Source organism: Cynoglossus semilaevis, chromosome 12 (genome assembly GCF_000523025.1).
Source record: "Cynoglossus semilaevis isolate Cse_v1.0 chromosome 12, Cse_v1.0, whole genome shotgun sequence".
NCBI lineage: Eukaryota > Metazoa > Chordata > Actinopteri > Pleuronectiformes > Cynoglossidae > Cynoglossus > Cynoglossus semilaevis.
In genome coordinates, this window is record NC_024318.1 from 16167363 (window position 1) to 16185238 (window position 17876).

The following is a 17876-nucleotide window of genomic DNA, read 5'->3' on the forward strand; positions in this document are numbered from 1 at the left end:
CCCAAACCTTCCTGCGGGTGGTGAGTCCACTGGAAGGTATTAACCGGCCTAACCGGGATTCGAACCTGCCCAGGAGGTGAACCCTGGGGTTCCACACCAATGACAGAGACATTGCCTCTGGGCCAAAGCGCCACACCAAATTATTCTAAATTATATAATTTATTTATATTGTCATCATACTTCTGCCTTTTCCCTGCAATACCCATGTTTCCCCAATAGATGGCGTAGAAAATGATGAAAGCAATTTAGCCATTTATGCATGACTTTTACATGTCATTTATCTTAGTTCACACAAACGCTCCCCAAATATCTGCTCCTTTTTCGAGGAACAATTTTGAGATCCAGGTGGGTCTGTCATTTTTATATCTGTACTTACTAACAAGAGTAACTAAGACAGGACTCATAGCTAACCTTCAATACTGGTTAAGATGTGGAGGAACACGGGGAGTGAAGTGTGGAGAAGTAGTGTGAAGTGCTTTGAATGGTTATCAAAATTCAAAAGTGCTGGGCAAAACAAACAAGAGACCATTTATTTTATTTTCACTAAAAAAGTCACATTGGCACCAAAAAGCTGTTAAACTAAAATAATACACCCAGCAGGGGGCGCTGCATGTTTATGGACCAAAGGGTGGCAGACAGGATAGATACAGGCATAACATTAAGGTCAAAAAAAGAGTGAACCAGCCCATGGACTACGTTAGTAGTTGTAGCGTTAGCATGGCGGGTCGTTGGTTCAAATCCCATGAGCGGCCGAGCTGTGGTGTGTTAAACAGGTACCAAAAAAAAAAAAGAAAAAAACTCCCACGCTACCTTAGTTTGTCTCATGGCTGGGTAAAATCCAGAGTGCAAATCTGATGTGCGCTTTTGCTGTAATGCTTTTATATTTGGCATTGCTATTTCTAACGGAAACATTCTATTCCTCAGGATTTACCTGTTAAAATACACATACTCATTAGTGCCTCGCTTATCCTTACCTGCTTATAGTAAACATTTCCTAGTAAATTTACTAATTTAGATCATTATAACTAAACAGATAAACATATATCAGTTTTTAAACTTGTTTTATGAAGAGATTATCATGAAGAATTGAGAATAAACCATTCAATCCATGTCTAGTACCTGGCCTTTGGTTTGGTGCTGGTTCTTAAAGGTCCTACAACCCGTTCAAGTGTCCGTTGTTAAAGACATAAAGATAGAGGATCGAGAAGAGGAAGGAAGATATTACCACATATGGGTTCCAGTATACATATATATTGTTTTAAAATAAACACATTTATACAAATACAGTTTGTGCAACATCAACGACATCGGCCTCAACAAATAAAGAAATTGACAATTCACAGTGACATCAGGAGAAAGGAAATGTTAAATCCAGGCAAATGACGCAAAGCTAGCTGCCGTTAATCCTCCAGCACGGGCGGCGGCGCGAGCTTCAGCTGGAATTGATCTAATCCTTGGGCTGGGAACAGAGGTCCTGCCTTCTCGTTATAACAGTGGGAGAGTTCCGTAAGTAAGGACAACTGGAAAAGGGAGATAAAGGAAAAATACAGTCGTTACTCTCCCTGTAGAACGGCTGAATGTGACAGATGTCAAATGTTTAGAAGAAAAAGTGTGAAACGGCAGTGTCACCGTGTCTGTACCTTGGACTGTCCTCGATATAAACAGCGCAGCTGGTCCCATGCCTGTTCCTGCTGTGGGTCCAGTGTTGCTTCAACCAAAACCTGCACCAGAAAAACCCAAAAGAGATGCTAAGGATGACATAGCTACATTCTTAAAGACAACTTAACCACGGGAACAACATCAACAATCAGAATAAGGTGGGCCGAAACACTAAAGATGCAGAAAGTGTTTATTAGAGATTTTGGTCAATACTGGTAGGAATAACATGTGGGCGTTTTGACCGGAAGTGACCTTCAGCACGTAATTTCAACTTGGTCTATATGTCTACCGTATTTTCAGGACTAAAAGTTGCACTTTTTTTGCATCCTTTGGCTGGGTTTGCGACTTATGCTCAGGTACGACTTATATATTATAATATATAGAATTTCACATGATTGTTATTTGCACATTGACAGCCACTAGAGGGCACTCTAGGCTTGTGTACCAGTATCTGCTACTCCTGTACCCCTGAAAATTTACATGTTTTTTTTTCCACACTGCCAGCCACTAGAGGGCCCTCTAGGCTTGTGTACCAGTATCTGCTACTCCTGTACCACTGAAAATTTACATGTTTGTTATTTTCACACTGATAGCTGCTAGGGGGCACTGGTGCGAGTTATACTCCGGAGCGACTGATATATGTTTTTTTTTTTTCTTGTTCATTATGCAGTGACCGGTTGACATGTCATCGATATTTTTTTTTGTTTTCCTGTAAGTGGATGTTAAAAGACCACCCTTGCTGTAAAGTAGGATTAAACTGAGGTTTTTACCTTCCGGTGAGATTCCGCTCCTTTGTCCTTCTGCGCAGAAGCAATACGAGTCTATCACGGAGAGAGGAGAACAGTGCTGAGTCAACATGGTTAATCCTGAGATAATTATAGTCCCACGTACGGCAGACACAAACCTGTGCCAGGGATGTGGTGCGACCCCTTTTAAGTTCAATACACGTTCCTCCCTTCCCACCGTGGCTGGAAGAACACTTGTAGCAGCTCCATTGCTGCTGTCGCTCCGAAGCGGGGCCGCAACCGCTTTCCTTCTGCTGCAGACACTGGATGTGGTAGAGGTGGCCACAGCTGACAACAAACGGACATATTTGCATTATTAACTACCGCATATATGTATATTGTAGCCCCCATATAAAAAGAAACATGTTGGATTGGTTTCTTATACAGAATTTTTATTTAATTAATTTTATAAAAAATAAAAATGAAATGTCTAAATAAAATGTTTGTAACATGGTTTGGTCCAGAAAAATAAACTAAAATTGAGCACGGCTGGACGCAATACACAGACTGGTTCTTAACGGCTGGTTTCCGTGCCTTTACCTTTAAATGGTAACGAGCCACAGCATGCTCCGCCCACCACATCATGCAACCATAGCAACAATTGAGTGGTGAGAGGGAACTGGCTTATGTATACATCCTTACCGATACAGTTTATACTAGTTATCTACCGATTTTCTAAAACTCTTATCTATACATTTTTAATATATTTTATATTGGATTTCATTGTCGCTTTAATATGTGTCAAACTCATTTCCACCAGGGGGCCTTATCAGCAACACAGTTCCCCTCGAAGTAACCTCCGGTTGTAAATGGAAGACTGTATAGATGTAACTACTCCATAACTTAATAAATAAATAACTGTTTCTGCAATTGGTTATTATTTATTCAAGTTACAAATATATATATATATATATATATTTAAAGACATTTAATTTGTCAGGTTAAGAAACCTCCCCATGGACTTTATGATGTTTTTTTAAGCTCCTGCGGGCCGTACAAAATGACTTGGCGGGCCACGTTTGGCCCACGGGCCTTGAGTTTGACACCTGCGGTCTAGGCTGTGCTTCTTTTTGCTTCATTGCTTTCTATTGTCTCAGCCTGTAATGCTGCTGCGACACTGGAATTTCCCAGCTTTGGATCAATAAAATCAATCAATCAATATATCTATCCATTCATCCACCTATCTATCTCTTTATCTCTACCTGTAAAGCCCATTAAAAAATGAACATAGTACAATTGGTGACTGACTGTACCTTAGTTTACATTTGCATTTTCCAAACACATTTCCTCATCCTGTTAAACGCATGTTACCTGAACACGATGATTTCCTCGGCTGAGTCCTGCCTCCTCTTGTACTGCTGCAGGCAGATGTTACAGTGGTCCTGCCGTGGGTGAAGCCCCCTCATGACGGTAGCACGCAGGTGAGCCAGGGACCAGTGGAGGTCGTAGTTCAAGAGATTAGTGGTTGTTTCGAGCAAAGTCTGAAACAGAGGAGCCAACATTACAACATTATTGGATATAGAAAATACATTTGGGCAGAGGATTCAGATACAGTCGTGTCTGTTTTGCGTTATGTTTATCGCACGTGTATTTCAGAGAGTAAGAGTAGTTGTATTTAAGTATATAATGTGTTTTGGCTATTGGAGTTAATCATTTTGTTTAAAGAGCACCTTCATTTTAAGTGTTTGCAAATCAAAAAAAAATTGAAAGTACATGACTATAACTTTAAAATTAAATGTTGACAATGTGAACAATCATAGAAAATCATGTCATCACTCACGATTGAAAGTGTTATTGTTGCCTATTTCTGATATAGAAGTACATGTATATCTCTGACATAATGACAGATTCGTTTTCATTAGTTTTTTTTTTTACCTGTTCATAGTTAAAAGTGTCCAGCATTCCCAGAATCAGGCCCTGGATTTCTGCTAGTTTCCCTTTTCCGTAAACGGGGTCCTGACAGACACAAACATGCAGATAACATCTTTGTCATCGTCTTAAAGAAACAAGAACAGAAATGATCTATTTCTTTACATCAGGGGTCACCAACTGTATTTGCCAGAGGGCCAGAATTTCACATTTTTCAAAAAGTGCGAAGTGAGAATCATAAATAGTGGGGACAGACAGACCTGTAGGATTCGTTGAATGATGGCAGGCAAAGGAATGAAACTGCTCATGCTATTGAGAACCTTCATGGTCAGCTCCTTCAGAACTGTGAAAACAAAAACACGAGTCTTACTTAAATAATCAGCTCATATACTGACAACAACCAGTTTCGAGTCAGGCGTACACAAAAATAAAAATGTCCAATATAAACTGGAAATGAAGTGTCTGTCCCAGCTATGAACTGATGGATCTTTTCTTGTACACGACACGGAGGGTCAGCAGTTTGGTCCCCAGCTTTAAAAGTCTACACATCAGTACATCCTTTACATGTATATTTATCCGGTAACTCTGCAAACCGAAGCAATAACCGAATGTACAGGAAAATGTCAGGGCTGTGGAAAATGTGTGCGTGGGTGTTTTTACCCTCAGAGGTGTGTTTGGCGTTGGGCTCCTTCACTAGTTTCTGGGAAGCCATCATGGCCTCCAGAAGTGGAAACCAAAGAACCTAGGAGAGTAAACAATATATTATCAAAAGTGACTTTCTACAGGTACCATATTTTCTGGACAATTTTTTCACGCTTTGGCTCGGTTTGCGGGTTTGTTATTTCACACTGACAGCCGCTAGAGGGCACTCTCGACTTATGAACCACTATTTGTTCCGCCTGTACCACTGATAATGCACATTTTTGTTATTTTCACACTCCCAGCCACTAGAGGGCATCCTAGGGTCGTTTACCAGTATATGCTACTCCTGTACCACTGAAAATTGACGTTTGTTATTTGCACAGTGACAGCCACTAGAGGGCACTCTCGACTTATGAACCACTATTTGTTCCGCCTGTACCACTGATAATGCACATTTTGGTTATTTTCACACTGACAGCCACTAGAGGGCATCCTAGGGTCGTTTACCAATATCTGCTACTCCTGTACCACTGAAAATGTACAAGTTCGTTATTTTCCCACTTACAGCCGCTAGGGGGCACTATAGGCTTGTGTACCAGTATCTGCTACTCCTGTACAACTAAAAAATTAACAAGTTCGTTATTTTCACAATGACAGCCACTAGAGGGCACTCTAGGATCGTTTACCAGTATCTGCTACTCCTGTACCACTGAAAATGTACAAGTTCGTTGTTTTCATACTGACAGCTAGAGGGCACTGGTGCAACTTATACTCCGGGGCAACTTATACTCCGGAAAATACGGTAATAGATTTACCAACTCAACAACATACTAGATGTTAAGGTCCATGTGAAAATAAATGAAGAGCTTGAGATAAGAGGGTAAAGAAAACAAAATTAATTGAATTAATTTCTCATTCCTCACCCTGAACAGATCACTCGTCTCTTGTCTCTGAGGCCTCTGAACAACATAACCCACACACTACCTGTCTTTGTTCCTCGTCCAGGCTGTGTGAGCTCCGTACACACAGGGAGATGATGTCATCAAGTGACTCCTTCACTCTGGTCAGCGGTAAATCATCCCCACCGCACCGCTGACCTTCCGCTCCACCACCAGTTCCCCCCTCGGCGGTGAAGAGACACAGTCTGTCCTTTAACATCTGCGGACAGAGATAAGACACTTTCAGCAACAAAGTAGGTGGTTGTTGACTCCCCCTAGTGGTGGCGTGTACTGTACTTTACCTCCAACAGGACAGAAAAGGCTCCGTGAACGTCTCCCTTCTGCTCCAGCAGATAGGCTGTGGCCTCACTACGGTGACGCTTCTGCGTAATCTGCGACGAGGCAAAACATATCACTGACATCGCGAACACATTTTGACATAAATATATTTTCATATAGAGAAATAAAAGGTATGAAATAAAATAATCTTTCAAGTTTCAATTTGCTTTGCAATAACCAGACCGCGTGTAAAATCTGGGTCTGTTTAGCTTTGACCAGCAAAGAAAAATTATATGAAAATCAATAAATAAAAGTATAATAAGTAAGTAAAATTGGATCATTTTCTACGACACAGTGGTTGGGAATCACTGGTGTAGACGAACACCTATGAATTGTTACAGACCAATCAAGTGGAATTGGATCATTTTCGTCAGTACACCTGAAGATCCCTAACATCACAGCGAACGGAAATCACTGAAATCATCTGTAACAGTACTTGAATGGCCTCCTCCAGTCTGTAGTGCTGAGAGTTCTGCAGGAAGCTCAGTAACCCCTCGGGTGCAAATCGGCACATCAGGTCCAGTAGAAGCTCATGGAGCTCAAGCTGCAGAGGCAGAGTGTTCTGGAATCGACGTCCCTCCCTTAATTGACAGGAAATGACAAGGAACAATTAGAAGGAACCCGAGAGCCGGGGGTGGCTGGGTTTGACTGGAGGAGAAGATGACAGATGCATACTGAACCTTGGTTCCAGGAGGCTGCTGAGGAACTTGAAAATCAGCTCATCATTCTGCAGAAGGGAGAAAGAAAGATGTTTTCTGTGAAACGGGATCCCCTGGTGGTGGATAGGCAAATAGCAGCAACAACTTTAAGAAATACTTCTGTATAATGTGATTGGAAAGTAAGAACTTTCTGCTGCAGGAATTCACCACAAACATCTATCATCAAGTGACAAAAGAACAGAATGTTTGTCTAATGAGAAAAGACTCTTTTTTTAAAAAATTTCATCTTGAACTCACGTTAAGCTCAGCGATGATTTCTTGCACATTGTCGGCAAAGTGAAACATGACCACATCGGCTGATTTGCTCGGGTCAATGTCCACCAGATCCTGCGACAAATGAGAGACGAAATGAGAAACGAAACTTCAAATGCTGCATTACAGAGGTGTCATGAGAGAGAGGGGCAAGGTTTTTACAAATGCAATCACTGACAGACTGAAGTTAAAACTTTATAACGTATAATATATATTTTTTAAGTGATACCGGAACAACGTAACTTCAAATGCTGCATTACAGAGGTGTGGACTCAAGTCGCATGACGAGGACTCGAGTCAGACTCGAGTCATCAATTCGATGATTTTACACTCGACTTGCATGTTAATATTGTTCATTTTTGTATGATAAAATAATAAGAAAGAAAGAAACTTCACGGATTACTAAATGCTTTTCAAGCTCCCGTGGACCACACATTGTTTTGACGCAATAGCATTGAGCCAATCAAATTGCGGGACAACCAATGAGGAAGAAGATCGTGTTGTTCGGAGTTAAAAATTAAAAATCCACCATATCCATTTACTTTCTTTATTTAAAGATAATCTGGCAATATTTAAAAATAAAAGGTCATTCAGACACTGATACAAACAGAACAAATTCTAAAAGATGTTTTATTTTGAAAATGTAATGATCCTTCAATGCTCAGCACCTTGGTACCGGTCTGTAGTAACAGATGGTACTGGCTGACCAGTCCTTGGAACCAAAAAAGATTGGGGACCGCTGGTATAGATGTAACTACTCTATAACAGACTAATGCATGTTAATATTGTTCATTTTTGTATGATAAAATAATAAGAAAGAAAGAAACTTCACGGATTACTAAATGCTTTTCAAGCTCCCGCGGGCCACACAAAACGACTTGGCGGGCCACATTTGGCCCCCGGGCCTTGAGTTTGACACTGTGTACGTACTGACCTTCATGTGCTGTAGAGCTTTCTCCCTGACACTTTGCCTCTCCTCGACGCTGTAGCTGGGCATAGACAGCAGATTGTGTACGTAGCTGAAGATCTCCCTCTACGCCCGGAGCCACAGACACACAAAAACACACACATCCATACAAGTTTGCTTTACATTAATATTCAGGTTACAGTACACAGATATAAAAAAAAAAATACTATGAAATGTGTTTTTTTTTGTACATTAATATTCAAGTTACAGTACACAGATAAATACAAAAATACTATGAAATGTGTTTTTTTTTTTTTTTCAAACAAACCCCTACCTTTCTGAGGGGGTCCCTGAGGTAGCAGTCAATGATCCTGTCATAAAGATGTTTCTTCTCATACAGAAATTCACAGATTTGGTAGCTGCAGGACCAGACCACAAAGTTTTATTCAAATGCTTTGTATAATTAGAAGAATCGGACTGAACCTTCACGTTGAACCTTGACGATATAACAATGCACATTTTCCATTTTGTGAAACACTTCATTGAATTCGATTCGATTTGCTACTCACAACTTAGCCTTTTCGGCTAAGGCCAACAGTCGCTCTTCATTAAACTGGACCACACCGCCGACCTGCAGCAGCTCCAGCAGGACCTGCGCATTAGTCACACTGTTACTCACTGACATGACCCCGGTGTGAAACACGGTTACTAGTGTTAATTCATAATGAAATGAAAGAAATTCATTTCTCAAACCTGCTGCCTCTCTGTGTGTCGGGAATCATCGTCTGGGCAACACAGGAACTCCAAAACCTGGAGGAGAGGGTGCAGACATGACACATGTGCTTTACTCTTCCTAAATACAATTATTTACTTAAATAATGGACACTTAATGATACCTAATATTTAAAAAGGTAGTCTACATACACATGCAAGGTCTATTTAGCATTGATAGCATCAAGAAATTGTAGATTTTTAAAAAAATGGCGGTGACAAGTTGTGATGGCATAAACGCTCTACACACAGGGATCATCAATTTTTTTTTATTTTCACCAGTGGCCAAATCAGAAATATATTTGCCCACGAATGGCCAGTTGTTACTGAAAGACCGAAAGACCGGAAGACCGTCCCTTCCCCCAAGTCGTATGGTGACATGTCGTACCTGATCAAAAAGCTTCCTGTTCACAAAAAGCGTGTTGTCCGGTTTGGCCAGTTGACGAGCCAAAAAGGTGAAGAGTCCGCCCACCTGGGAGGGAGTAAAGTCCGGGTTGTCCACCATCACCTGTAAGTAACATGACATAATTATTAGTTAATCGTTTGACCTCCATATAAGGAAACCATGCATTTCGTAAAAAAAAAAAAAAAGAAGATAAATAAATATACAAAAACTTTTTTTTATTTCTGAATCACAAAAGCCTAATTTCAAAAGCCAAGAGATACAGAGTATTTGTGATTTTACCTGTAGTAAAATGTCCACTGTCCTCTGCTGGTACTCGAGGGCCTGTTTGTCATTCTTAAAGTCTTCAAACGTCTAGAAAAATATGAACAAACTTAAATTAGAGAGAAACCATTTCATTGTGTAAAATGTAGAAATAAATGTCTTTATTTATCAATTATCAACTGGTGGCCCGTGGGCCGAATTTGGCCAGCCGAATCATCCAATCGGGCCCATGACTGGATTACAAAATTGTGAGGATCAAGGACTAAATACCACGTGATCCCCACTGAAAAATTGCAGTCCCTCCGACAAATCAGCTCCTGGCATTTATAAAGAATGTGTCGAAAATCCCACACGACGACAACGCGCACAATCTACTCCTGTTAGCTCACCATGGCCAGGACGTTCAGGAACTCACGGGTGTCGAAATGAAGGAGCGTACGAATAAACGGAAACACCTCCTCTTCGTCGGTGGAGTCGGCTGAGTGCAGGCGGATTAGGAAGTCGAACACCTGCGACGCACACACACGGAAGCACACAGAGATACGCAGAAAGATCGGGGTGTGATTAGTGCTTTCGTTGTTTACGGTGATCATCGTAAACACACTACATCACATATATTATAAAAAAAAAAACATAATTTGCTTTAAGGTACATATAAATTATCACCTGATTCTTGACTTGAACCACGAGGTCTTCTGGGATGTCCCCCAGTGGGTATGCACGTCCTGCGAGGCAACAACTACAAGTATACACACACACAGATATACACAGAATATCAAAGCTTGTAATTATTCAAATATGCGTTAATATAATAAAAGTAATAGATATTAGAAAAACCCGAGTACATGTTCGTAGTAACAGAACATTTCAGTACCCAAAACACACTCTTTGTATTGCAGTACTTTTCAGTCCAGGCAAAGTTAAACTGAGGATTTTCGATTGTAATTTTACCTCTCTGCCTGCAGAGGGACACGTTGCTGTAAGCGTAAACTGCTTACACTTCCAGACACACAAGTGCATGCATTGTGGGCTGCATGCTGTTAGGCTCTATTCATGGTCTGTCCTACCGTAGGAATTTGCGATTTTTTTTTTTTTTTGTTGTTGACATTTCTCAAATGACCACAGACTGGGTCACTCTGAGGTTATGTTGGGGGGAGAGGGGGGGGGCAGGAGGCACACACGAGGGCTGCTATTTGAATAGTCTGATTATGGGTAATGTACATAGAATAGAGGAAATGTAAAAATGTTACATTCAATAGCAAGTTAATGCTTAAGCCATGTGCAAAAAATATAAAATATTAAACAAATAATTATAATAAAATGATGATTTTGGCAATTTAAAAATGTATGAATATGTCACCCTAACATTTTTGCATGGGCAAACCTAAGGCCCGGGGGCCCGATGCGGCCCGTTCGGCTTTTTAATCCGGCCCGCCAAACGTTTCCAAATTATATCATTTATTTAGATTATCATTATACTTCTGCCTTTTCCCTGCAATACCCACATTTCCCCAATAGATGGCGAAAAATGATCAAAAATGATATAAGCATTGTAGCCTTTATGCATGACTTTTAACGCTCCACCTATCTACTCCTGACCCGGCCCCCGTGTCATTGTGGCCCTCGAGTCAAAAAGTTTGCCCACGCCTGCCCTGACATACCTAATATAGACGAGAAGTTTGTTTCCCATCACCACCTGGTGATCTGCAACAAAAGAAAGAGAAGGGAGGTTTTCACAGCTACATGTGTTTTTAACACTGAATAAACTCTGGGGGTTTGACTGTAGTGTTACCTGTTAGGCTTCTGCCCTCTCTAAGTGGTGGCCCAATGACGGCAAACAGTTTCTGTAAAGAAAAAAAAAACCATGATAAATATTTATATATTACTTGGAGATATTCAGAGACAAAGCTCGATCCATCATTGAAGGATCATTAGTATCATTTTTTTTAGACTTTATTCTGTTAGTATCAGAGTCCGAATGACCTGTTGTTTTGAAACATTGTCAGATTATCTTTCAATAAAAAAAGTAAAGGGATATGACTGGATTTTTTTTTAATGAAGTCAATTAGTAAAACTGAAGTATGTGTTAATATTTCAGTAAAACTGAGGGATTTGGTACACCGTGGCCCGGTACCAAATGGCCTACAGACCGGCATTGGTCCCCAAACCAGGGATTGGAAACGCCTGTTTTAAATAACTATATCAAGTTTGGGTCCGGATACAGCTTTGACAAGAAGACGGCCCGATACCAAATGGCCTACAGACCGGCATCGGTCCCCAGACCAGGGGTTGGGAACCCCTGTTTTAAATAACTATATCAAGTATGGGTCCGGATACAGCTTTGACAAGAAGAAATGACTAATGCAACAAGCTAATGTTGTTACCTCCATAGGTGTGACATAGTCATTCATGCCACTGTTGAAAACGTAGATCATGGCATCGTAGAGATGGTTGGTCCAACACACCTGGACCACCTTAAAATACAACACACAAATAGAGAGAATGAGATCGGAGATGAAGATCAATACATCATATGATGTGTTATGAACATCCGCTTCTTATCATTGTAGGCTGACAATTCTGATAATACAAACACACACACACCTGCTGTATGTCAAGGCTGGTGACGTCCAGATGAACGATGCACCTCTCCAGACTGTCCATCATACCGTTTCCGTGGTAATGAGCCAGGAGGTCCTTCATGATGGGGGTTGTGAGGTGACCGACGCGGTCGGCGACAATGTACGACTCCAGGGACTCCAGGAAAACCCCTTTAGCAACCGTGTTCTCCAACAGGCGGGAATAGAGCTGGTTAAACAGCAGGTCGCTGTGCACGGACATCCAGAACAGAGGAGGAGGAGGAGAGAGGGGGGAAAAAGACAAAACAAAGAGTTAAAAAAAAAAGTTTCCTCCTATTGAACAGACAATACACACATATATATACATATATGTATATACAGTGTGTATATACAGCATAAATGCGCATATATGTGTGTATATGTATATAAAAATGTAGGTACACATATATAAATATATAATTTATTAGTAATATCATAAGAAATGTTATATATGTGTATATACAATGTGTATGTGTATATATGTGTATATTTATCTAAATGTATATATATATACACACATATAATATAATTTATTAGTAATATAATAAGAATGTTATATATGTGTATATACAATGTGTATGTGTATATATATTTATATATATGTGTTTATATATACAATATTATATATATACACATAAACAAAAATAAATATACATACTGTACATGCTGTATATACACATGTATATATAACATTTCATATTACTAATAAATTGATATTTATTAAAATCATATAATAATAATATAATAATTATTCACTCATATATATGGATACTAATTGGTGATCAAATTATATATCTATGTTCGACTGTTTAACCCTTTTAGAGGTGGAGGAAGCAGGGGCAGTCCCAGTGGTCAGAGGGGGCATACAGTGGGGTTAATGCTGCACCAGTCCATTACCGGACCACATAGAGAGACAAACAATCCCATGGTGCCTTTGGAGAGAACAAAAAAAACCTTATCTACATTGGAGTGGCCAGAGAAATTCTACATTCAGGTGAAAATGAAAACCCTGTTCATAAAAAACCTTCATTTACCACTTGGGATCAAACCTGAGACCTTTGCGTTGTAAGGCACGAGCACCAACCGTTCCTCCACCTTGATTATATGTATTCTACCATTGAAGAGAAAGCACAGGTCTGTGTACTTACGCTCTTTGTAAAAGCAGGCAGTAATCCACGAGGACTGGAACCACGTCCTGGAAATCAACACACGGATACGGTTCGGTTTAGCTGAGCCGAATATACGCTGTTACAAAGCTAACGCTGTAACGTAGCCCTTTCTTACATGAAAATGCTGTTCCATTACTTGAATCTTGCCATGTTCTGGACACTTCTTTAAGGCGTACTCAGCAAACTGGAAAAGGATTTCAACCATCTGCACCCAGGAGAGTACAAGTATTAGGACAACATTGAGAATTTAAAAATAATAATACATTAAAATGATTATGGGTGTAAATTTCCCGTCTAAGGAGAACCTTATTTAAACCACTGAGTTTTTTTTTTTTTTTTTCAATCACAAACTTCCTAGGTCCTAGTAGAGGAACAAAGTCAAAGGATAAATATTTGTTTTTGTCACTCATACCACACAGTATATAGAGATACTTTTTTTTTCCCTACCTTGTCACCCACCACTGATTTCCTTTTCACCGGATCTCCAAAAAGGCCTGAAATCAATAACAGCAGATGGCATCATCAAGACATCTGAAGTCTGTGTTAGCGGTTAACTTGAAATTTGTTTCTGTACACATCACAGTATACAGTATAATATGCGGACGTTCGTTTCATCAGTGGGTCAGAATCTCAAGATTGTTGTTTGTAGGTCATATAATAATTCCAGTAAAAATAAAATATGATACTTTTAGTGTGTAACTTTGTCATTGTTAGGCGGGATTATTTTTGATTTCCTATTCTTTTGAGAAGGAAGAATTCAATATTTGGATAAATGTAAATTCAAACATTCATAATTCTGAGTTACTAGATACTGCCCACATTCAGCCTGATTAGTTGTCATGAGGGCCGGACCAGTATAATCATAACATAATGACCTATAAATAACATATATACATAATATAATGGGGTTTTGTTCCTGCAAAAAAGTACAAGTGTATTAGAAAATCCTCCTATTTCATGAAATATAATTTGACAAAACATCATTGAAGATGACGTGATTTCAAAATAAGGGCCGGACTGAACCTCCTAGCGGGCCAGTTTTGGCCCACGGGCCATATGTTTGACACCCTAACCTAAAGGGTTATATCAAGTACAGTGCACTAACAGGCCGGCACCAGTACTGTAATACTGTAATACTGCACTTCACTTCTGTTAATGCGATGAACTCACCGACTACGGCCTTTGCCGTCCCTTCGTGGAAGGACCAGGCCAAGGAGAGCGCCTCGACAAAATGCTCCTGTTTCAGCAGGCAGTCGATGCGCTGGACACAAAAGGTGACGGAACACGGATTTTAGTTTCATCTTTAGCAACTAAAGCTTGAAGTGTAAAATATTGTATGCTTGAGTACATTTTTAAACAGTTTAAAGCTGACAATGATGAAATTAGCGTTGGTGTCAGATGACTACTCGTGAAAAAAATAAATACTTATCACTACGTATCACTTTACGTTTCTACTTATGTATATACATATACATACATATATATTTAGTTAATTTAGTTTACTGTACCTCTCTCCAAACTCGTAAGGTCATAATGTGAGCCGACTGTAAGAAAGAAAAAAAAAACAAAGTATGAGTTTCCTGATGAGTGGCGTCCCTGCTTATCTAAGACAAGATCTAAATATTTCAGTCATATTGGTCAGAAGTCATTTCCCAACTGAACCACATCTGTGAGAAACAATAAAATGATTTAGTCTTGAAAAAAACATGCAATACAATACTGCAATACATGTTAAGGATGATGTCACGATACAGTCATTCTGTGACGTATTGATATATATAGCAATAAATTTCATCCATGACACGTCACATTATGTGTGTGCACAGTGGCGCCATCATGTGGAGGCTTAAAAAAATTGCAGAAACTTTTTGTGAGAGTCTGTTTAGCACCAGTGTATGTTTCAATATTTATATTTGCTGCCAGTATGTTACTGGATAACGTTCTGCAGTATTGAATGTCACGATACATATTGATACAGTATATAGCAATAAATTTCATCCATGACACGTCACATTATGTGTGTGCACAGTGGCGCCATCGTGTGGAGGCTTAAAAAAATTGCAGAAACTTTTTGTGATAGAGTCTGTTTAGAACCAGTGTATGTTTCAATATTTATATTTGCTGCCAGTATGTTACTGGATAACGTTCTGCAGTATTGTAGTACTGAGTAGTATTTTGGCACATCCTTAATTTTTTTTTTTTTTTTTTTTTTTCTTTTTTTTTTATCAAAAAAATAAGTATTTACACGACACAAGTTTATGGTTGTACTATAAAAAAATAGAAAACGTGTGTTAAATCTAATTGGGAGATATCAGTATCTTTGAGTGAAGACGAGTACTTTGTACCTTGTAATTTACTATGTATGTTCTAATGCATACCTTGGTGCCCAAATACACAATCTGCCCTCCTTGGCTGGAAACAGATTGGTAGCAGGCCTTCTCTCCGACTAAAGCCTGAAATAAAGGTACACACACGCACGCACACGCAGAGTTGAATTTATAGAAAAAAGCATAAACGTACTGCTAACACACCAATGAACAAACGCAAAAAAAAACATCTTTAACCTTTGACCTCATCCCTTTCACGACTATTCCCACTCACCAGAGCCTGAGAGACGTTGCCTCCAGTAGCCAGCGATTTGAAATGTCTGCTGTTGTAAACCAGCTGCACCTGCTCCAGGTCCAGAGTCTCCAGCACCTCCTGACTGGGCCGGTCCACAACATGAAGCTTTTCATGGCTGTCGACCAGGACCAGTGTACGACTGTTGATCCACTGCAGAGACGCAAGGACACGAAAGAGACGCGGACTTAGGAGTAAAGCTAGCGCTAGAGTTGAAAAAGTTCGAGAACCACTGCGTTAGAGGAAAGTGGTCGAGAGGTGCAATCAAAGCCACCAGTGTCTGCACTGACAGAGTGAAGTGGTGTGGTGAGAATGAGGCACTTACACAGAGGCTAATAATGTCACAGCTCAGGTGCAGTTGTCGTTGTTTGATGACATGAATTGTCCCCGTCTCCTCCTTTTTGACCTAAATAACCAGTGATGGAAAAGAGAATCTTTAAGTCAGTCATTATTATTCAGCATTTGGTTAAATGTTTTAGACTATTATTTAAAATTAATTTAAAAAAAAAAAATGTACAAAATTATTACTTATAATTGAACAGAGAAATGCCAGAATTTTTTTTTTTTTTGGCACTTACACAGAGGCTAATAATGTCACAGCTCAGGTGCAGTTGTCGTTGTTTGATGACATGAATTGTCCCCGTCTCCTCCTTTTTGACCTAAATAACCAGTGATGGAAAAGAGAATCTTTAAGTCAGTCATTATTATTCAGCATTTGGTTAAATGTTTTAGACTATTATTTAAAATTAATTTAAAAAAAAAAAATGTACAAAATTATTACTTATAATTGAACAGAGAAATGCCAGAATTTTTTTTTTTTTTTAATTTTCCTTCTGAGTATAATGATATAATTATATATATATATTCAAAGGGCATGTCGTGAAGAACAGGAAATCTGCACCTACCAGCAGGAAGTGGACCGTGTCGCCTTTGCAAAAAGCCAAGATGGGGTTGACCGCTTTGGATATAATTATATATCTGTGCAATTAAAAAAAAAAAATTCAAAGGGCATGTCGTGAAGAACAGGAAATCTGCACCTACCAGCAGGAAGTGGACCGTGTCGCCTTTGCAAAAAGCCAAGATGGGGTTGACCGCTTTCTGAACAGCGACAAACTGCCAGGCCAGCTGAGGAACGCTGGCCGGATCGGACTGATGAGTGAATGAAGAACGCATCCCAATAAGTCAACAAACTTTACTGTGTTCCACAGAATTAAAGTTGTTATTAATGATGTGAACAACAATGTGACTGTACCTTTAATTCATATTATATTTGCTGTACGTATGTTTTAAAAAATGATTCGGTATGTCTTTTAAAAAACAAACATAAACAAACCACTAATGATTGTACGTTTTAGTTAAGAACTTTTGTTGAAAAAAGCAATAATAAACATAATTACAGCTACAAAAAGTGGTCCAGCGCTAATTAGTCTGGACGATTTAATTACTGACAACTCTACATTTTTTATTGTAATTTTTGCCTTAATAAAAACTAAAACAAATCCTTGAAGACCTTAAAACCGGGGTGTCAAACATAGGGGTCGGGGGCCAAAACCGGCCCGCTGGGATGTTCGATCCGGCCCGCGTGATGAATTTAAAAAATAAACAAACACGTCGTGTATTATAGGATATTTTTTTATAAATATTAAAAAATAAATATATTTCATTAAATATGAATACATAATAATAATAAATAGCGATTATATACTTGTACTTCTTTGCATGAAAACAAAGGGGAAAAACATGGACTCTTTGTTATTTATAGTTAATTATCTCATGATTGTACTGGTCCGGCCCACTTGAGATCTAATTGGACTGTATGCGGCCCCTGAACCAAAATGAGTATGCGACCCGTGGACTAAAATGAGTTTGACACCCCTGCCTTAAACATAGGTGTCTCAATGTCTTGATAATTGTCTCCTAAC

The 17876-nt window shown here is 39.4% G+C and overlaps 1 protein-coding gene across 1 annotated transcript in view; it reads right to left on the bottom strand.

The window, feature by feature from the left end:
• Positions 1–528: 528 nt before the first annotated feature.
• Positions 529–17876, bottom strand: part of vps8 (VPS8 subunit of CORVET complex) — a 27304-nt gene continuing 9956 nt past the window's right edge. Inside the window, exons 12-45 of the mRNA XM_025060862.1 lie at positions 16996–17110; positions 16533–16613; positions 15937–16107; positions 15714–15788; positions 14844–14879; positions 14506–14596; positions 13783–13829; positions 13451–13540; positions 13315–13361; positions 12153–12375; positions 11933–12022; positions 11341–11392; positions 11210–11252; positions 10215–10287; positions 9938–10057; positions 9567–9638; positions 9270–9389; positions 8864–8920; positions 8680–8762; positions 8445–8529; positions 8138–8236; positions 7189–7278; positions 6913–6959; positions 6669–6813; positions 6196–6285; positions 5940–6113; positions 4974–5055; positions 4574–4656; positions 4320–4400; positions 3756–3925; positions 2564–2732; positions 2430–2480; positions 1641–1721; positions 529–1520 (exon numbers count right to left, since the gene is read on the bottom strand). Of these exons, the coding sequence (XP_024916630.1) occupies positions 1401–1520; positions 1641–1721; positions 2430–2480; positions 2564–2732; positions 3756–3925; positions 4320–4400; positions 4574–4656; positions 4974–5055; positions 5940–6113; positions 6196–6285; positions 6669–6813; positions 6913–6959; positions 7189–7278; positions 8138–8236; positions 8445–8529; positions 8680–8762; positions 8864–8920; positions 9270–9389; positions 9567–9638; positions 9938–10057; positions 10215–10287; positions 11210–11252; positions 11341–11392; positions 11933–12022; positions 12153–12375; positions 13315–13361; positions 13451–13540; positions 13783–13829; positions 14506–14596; positions 14844–14879; positions 15714–15788; positions 15937–16107; positions 16533–16613; positions 16996–17110 (3253 nt within the window). The 3' untranslated portion in view covers positions 529–1400. The remainder of the gene's footprint in view (positions 1521–1640; positions 1722–2429; positions 2481–2563; positions 2733–3755; positions 3926–4319; positions 4401–4573; positions 4657–4973; positions 5056–5939; positions 6114–6195; positions 6286–6668; positions 6814–6912; positions 6960–7188; positions 7279–8137; positions 8237–8444; positions 8530–8679; positions 8763–8863; positions 8921–9269; positions 9390–9566; positions 9639–9937; positions 10058–10214; positions 10288–11209; positions 11253–11340; positions 11393–11932; positions 12023–12152; positions 12376–13314; positions 13362–13450; positions 13541–13782; positions 13830–14505; positions 14597–14843; positions 14880–15713; positions 15789–15936; positions 16108–16532; positions 16614–16995; positions 17111–17876) is intronic.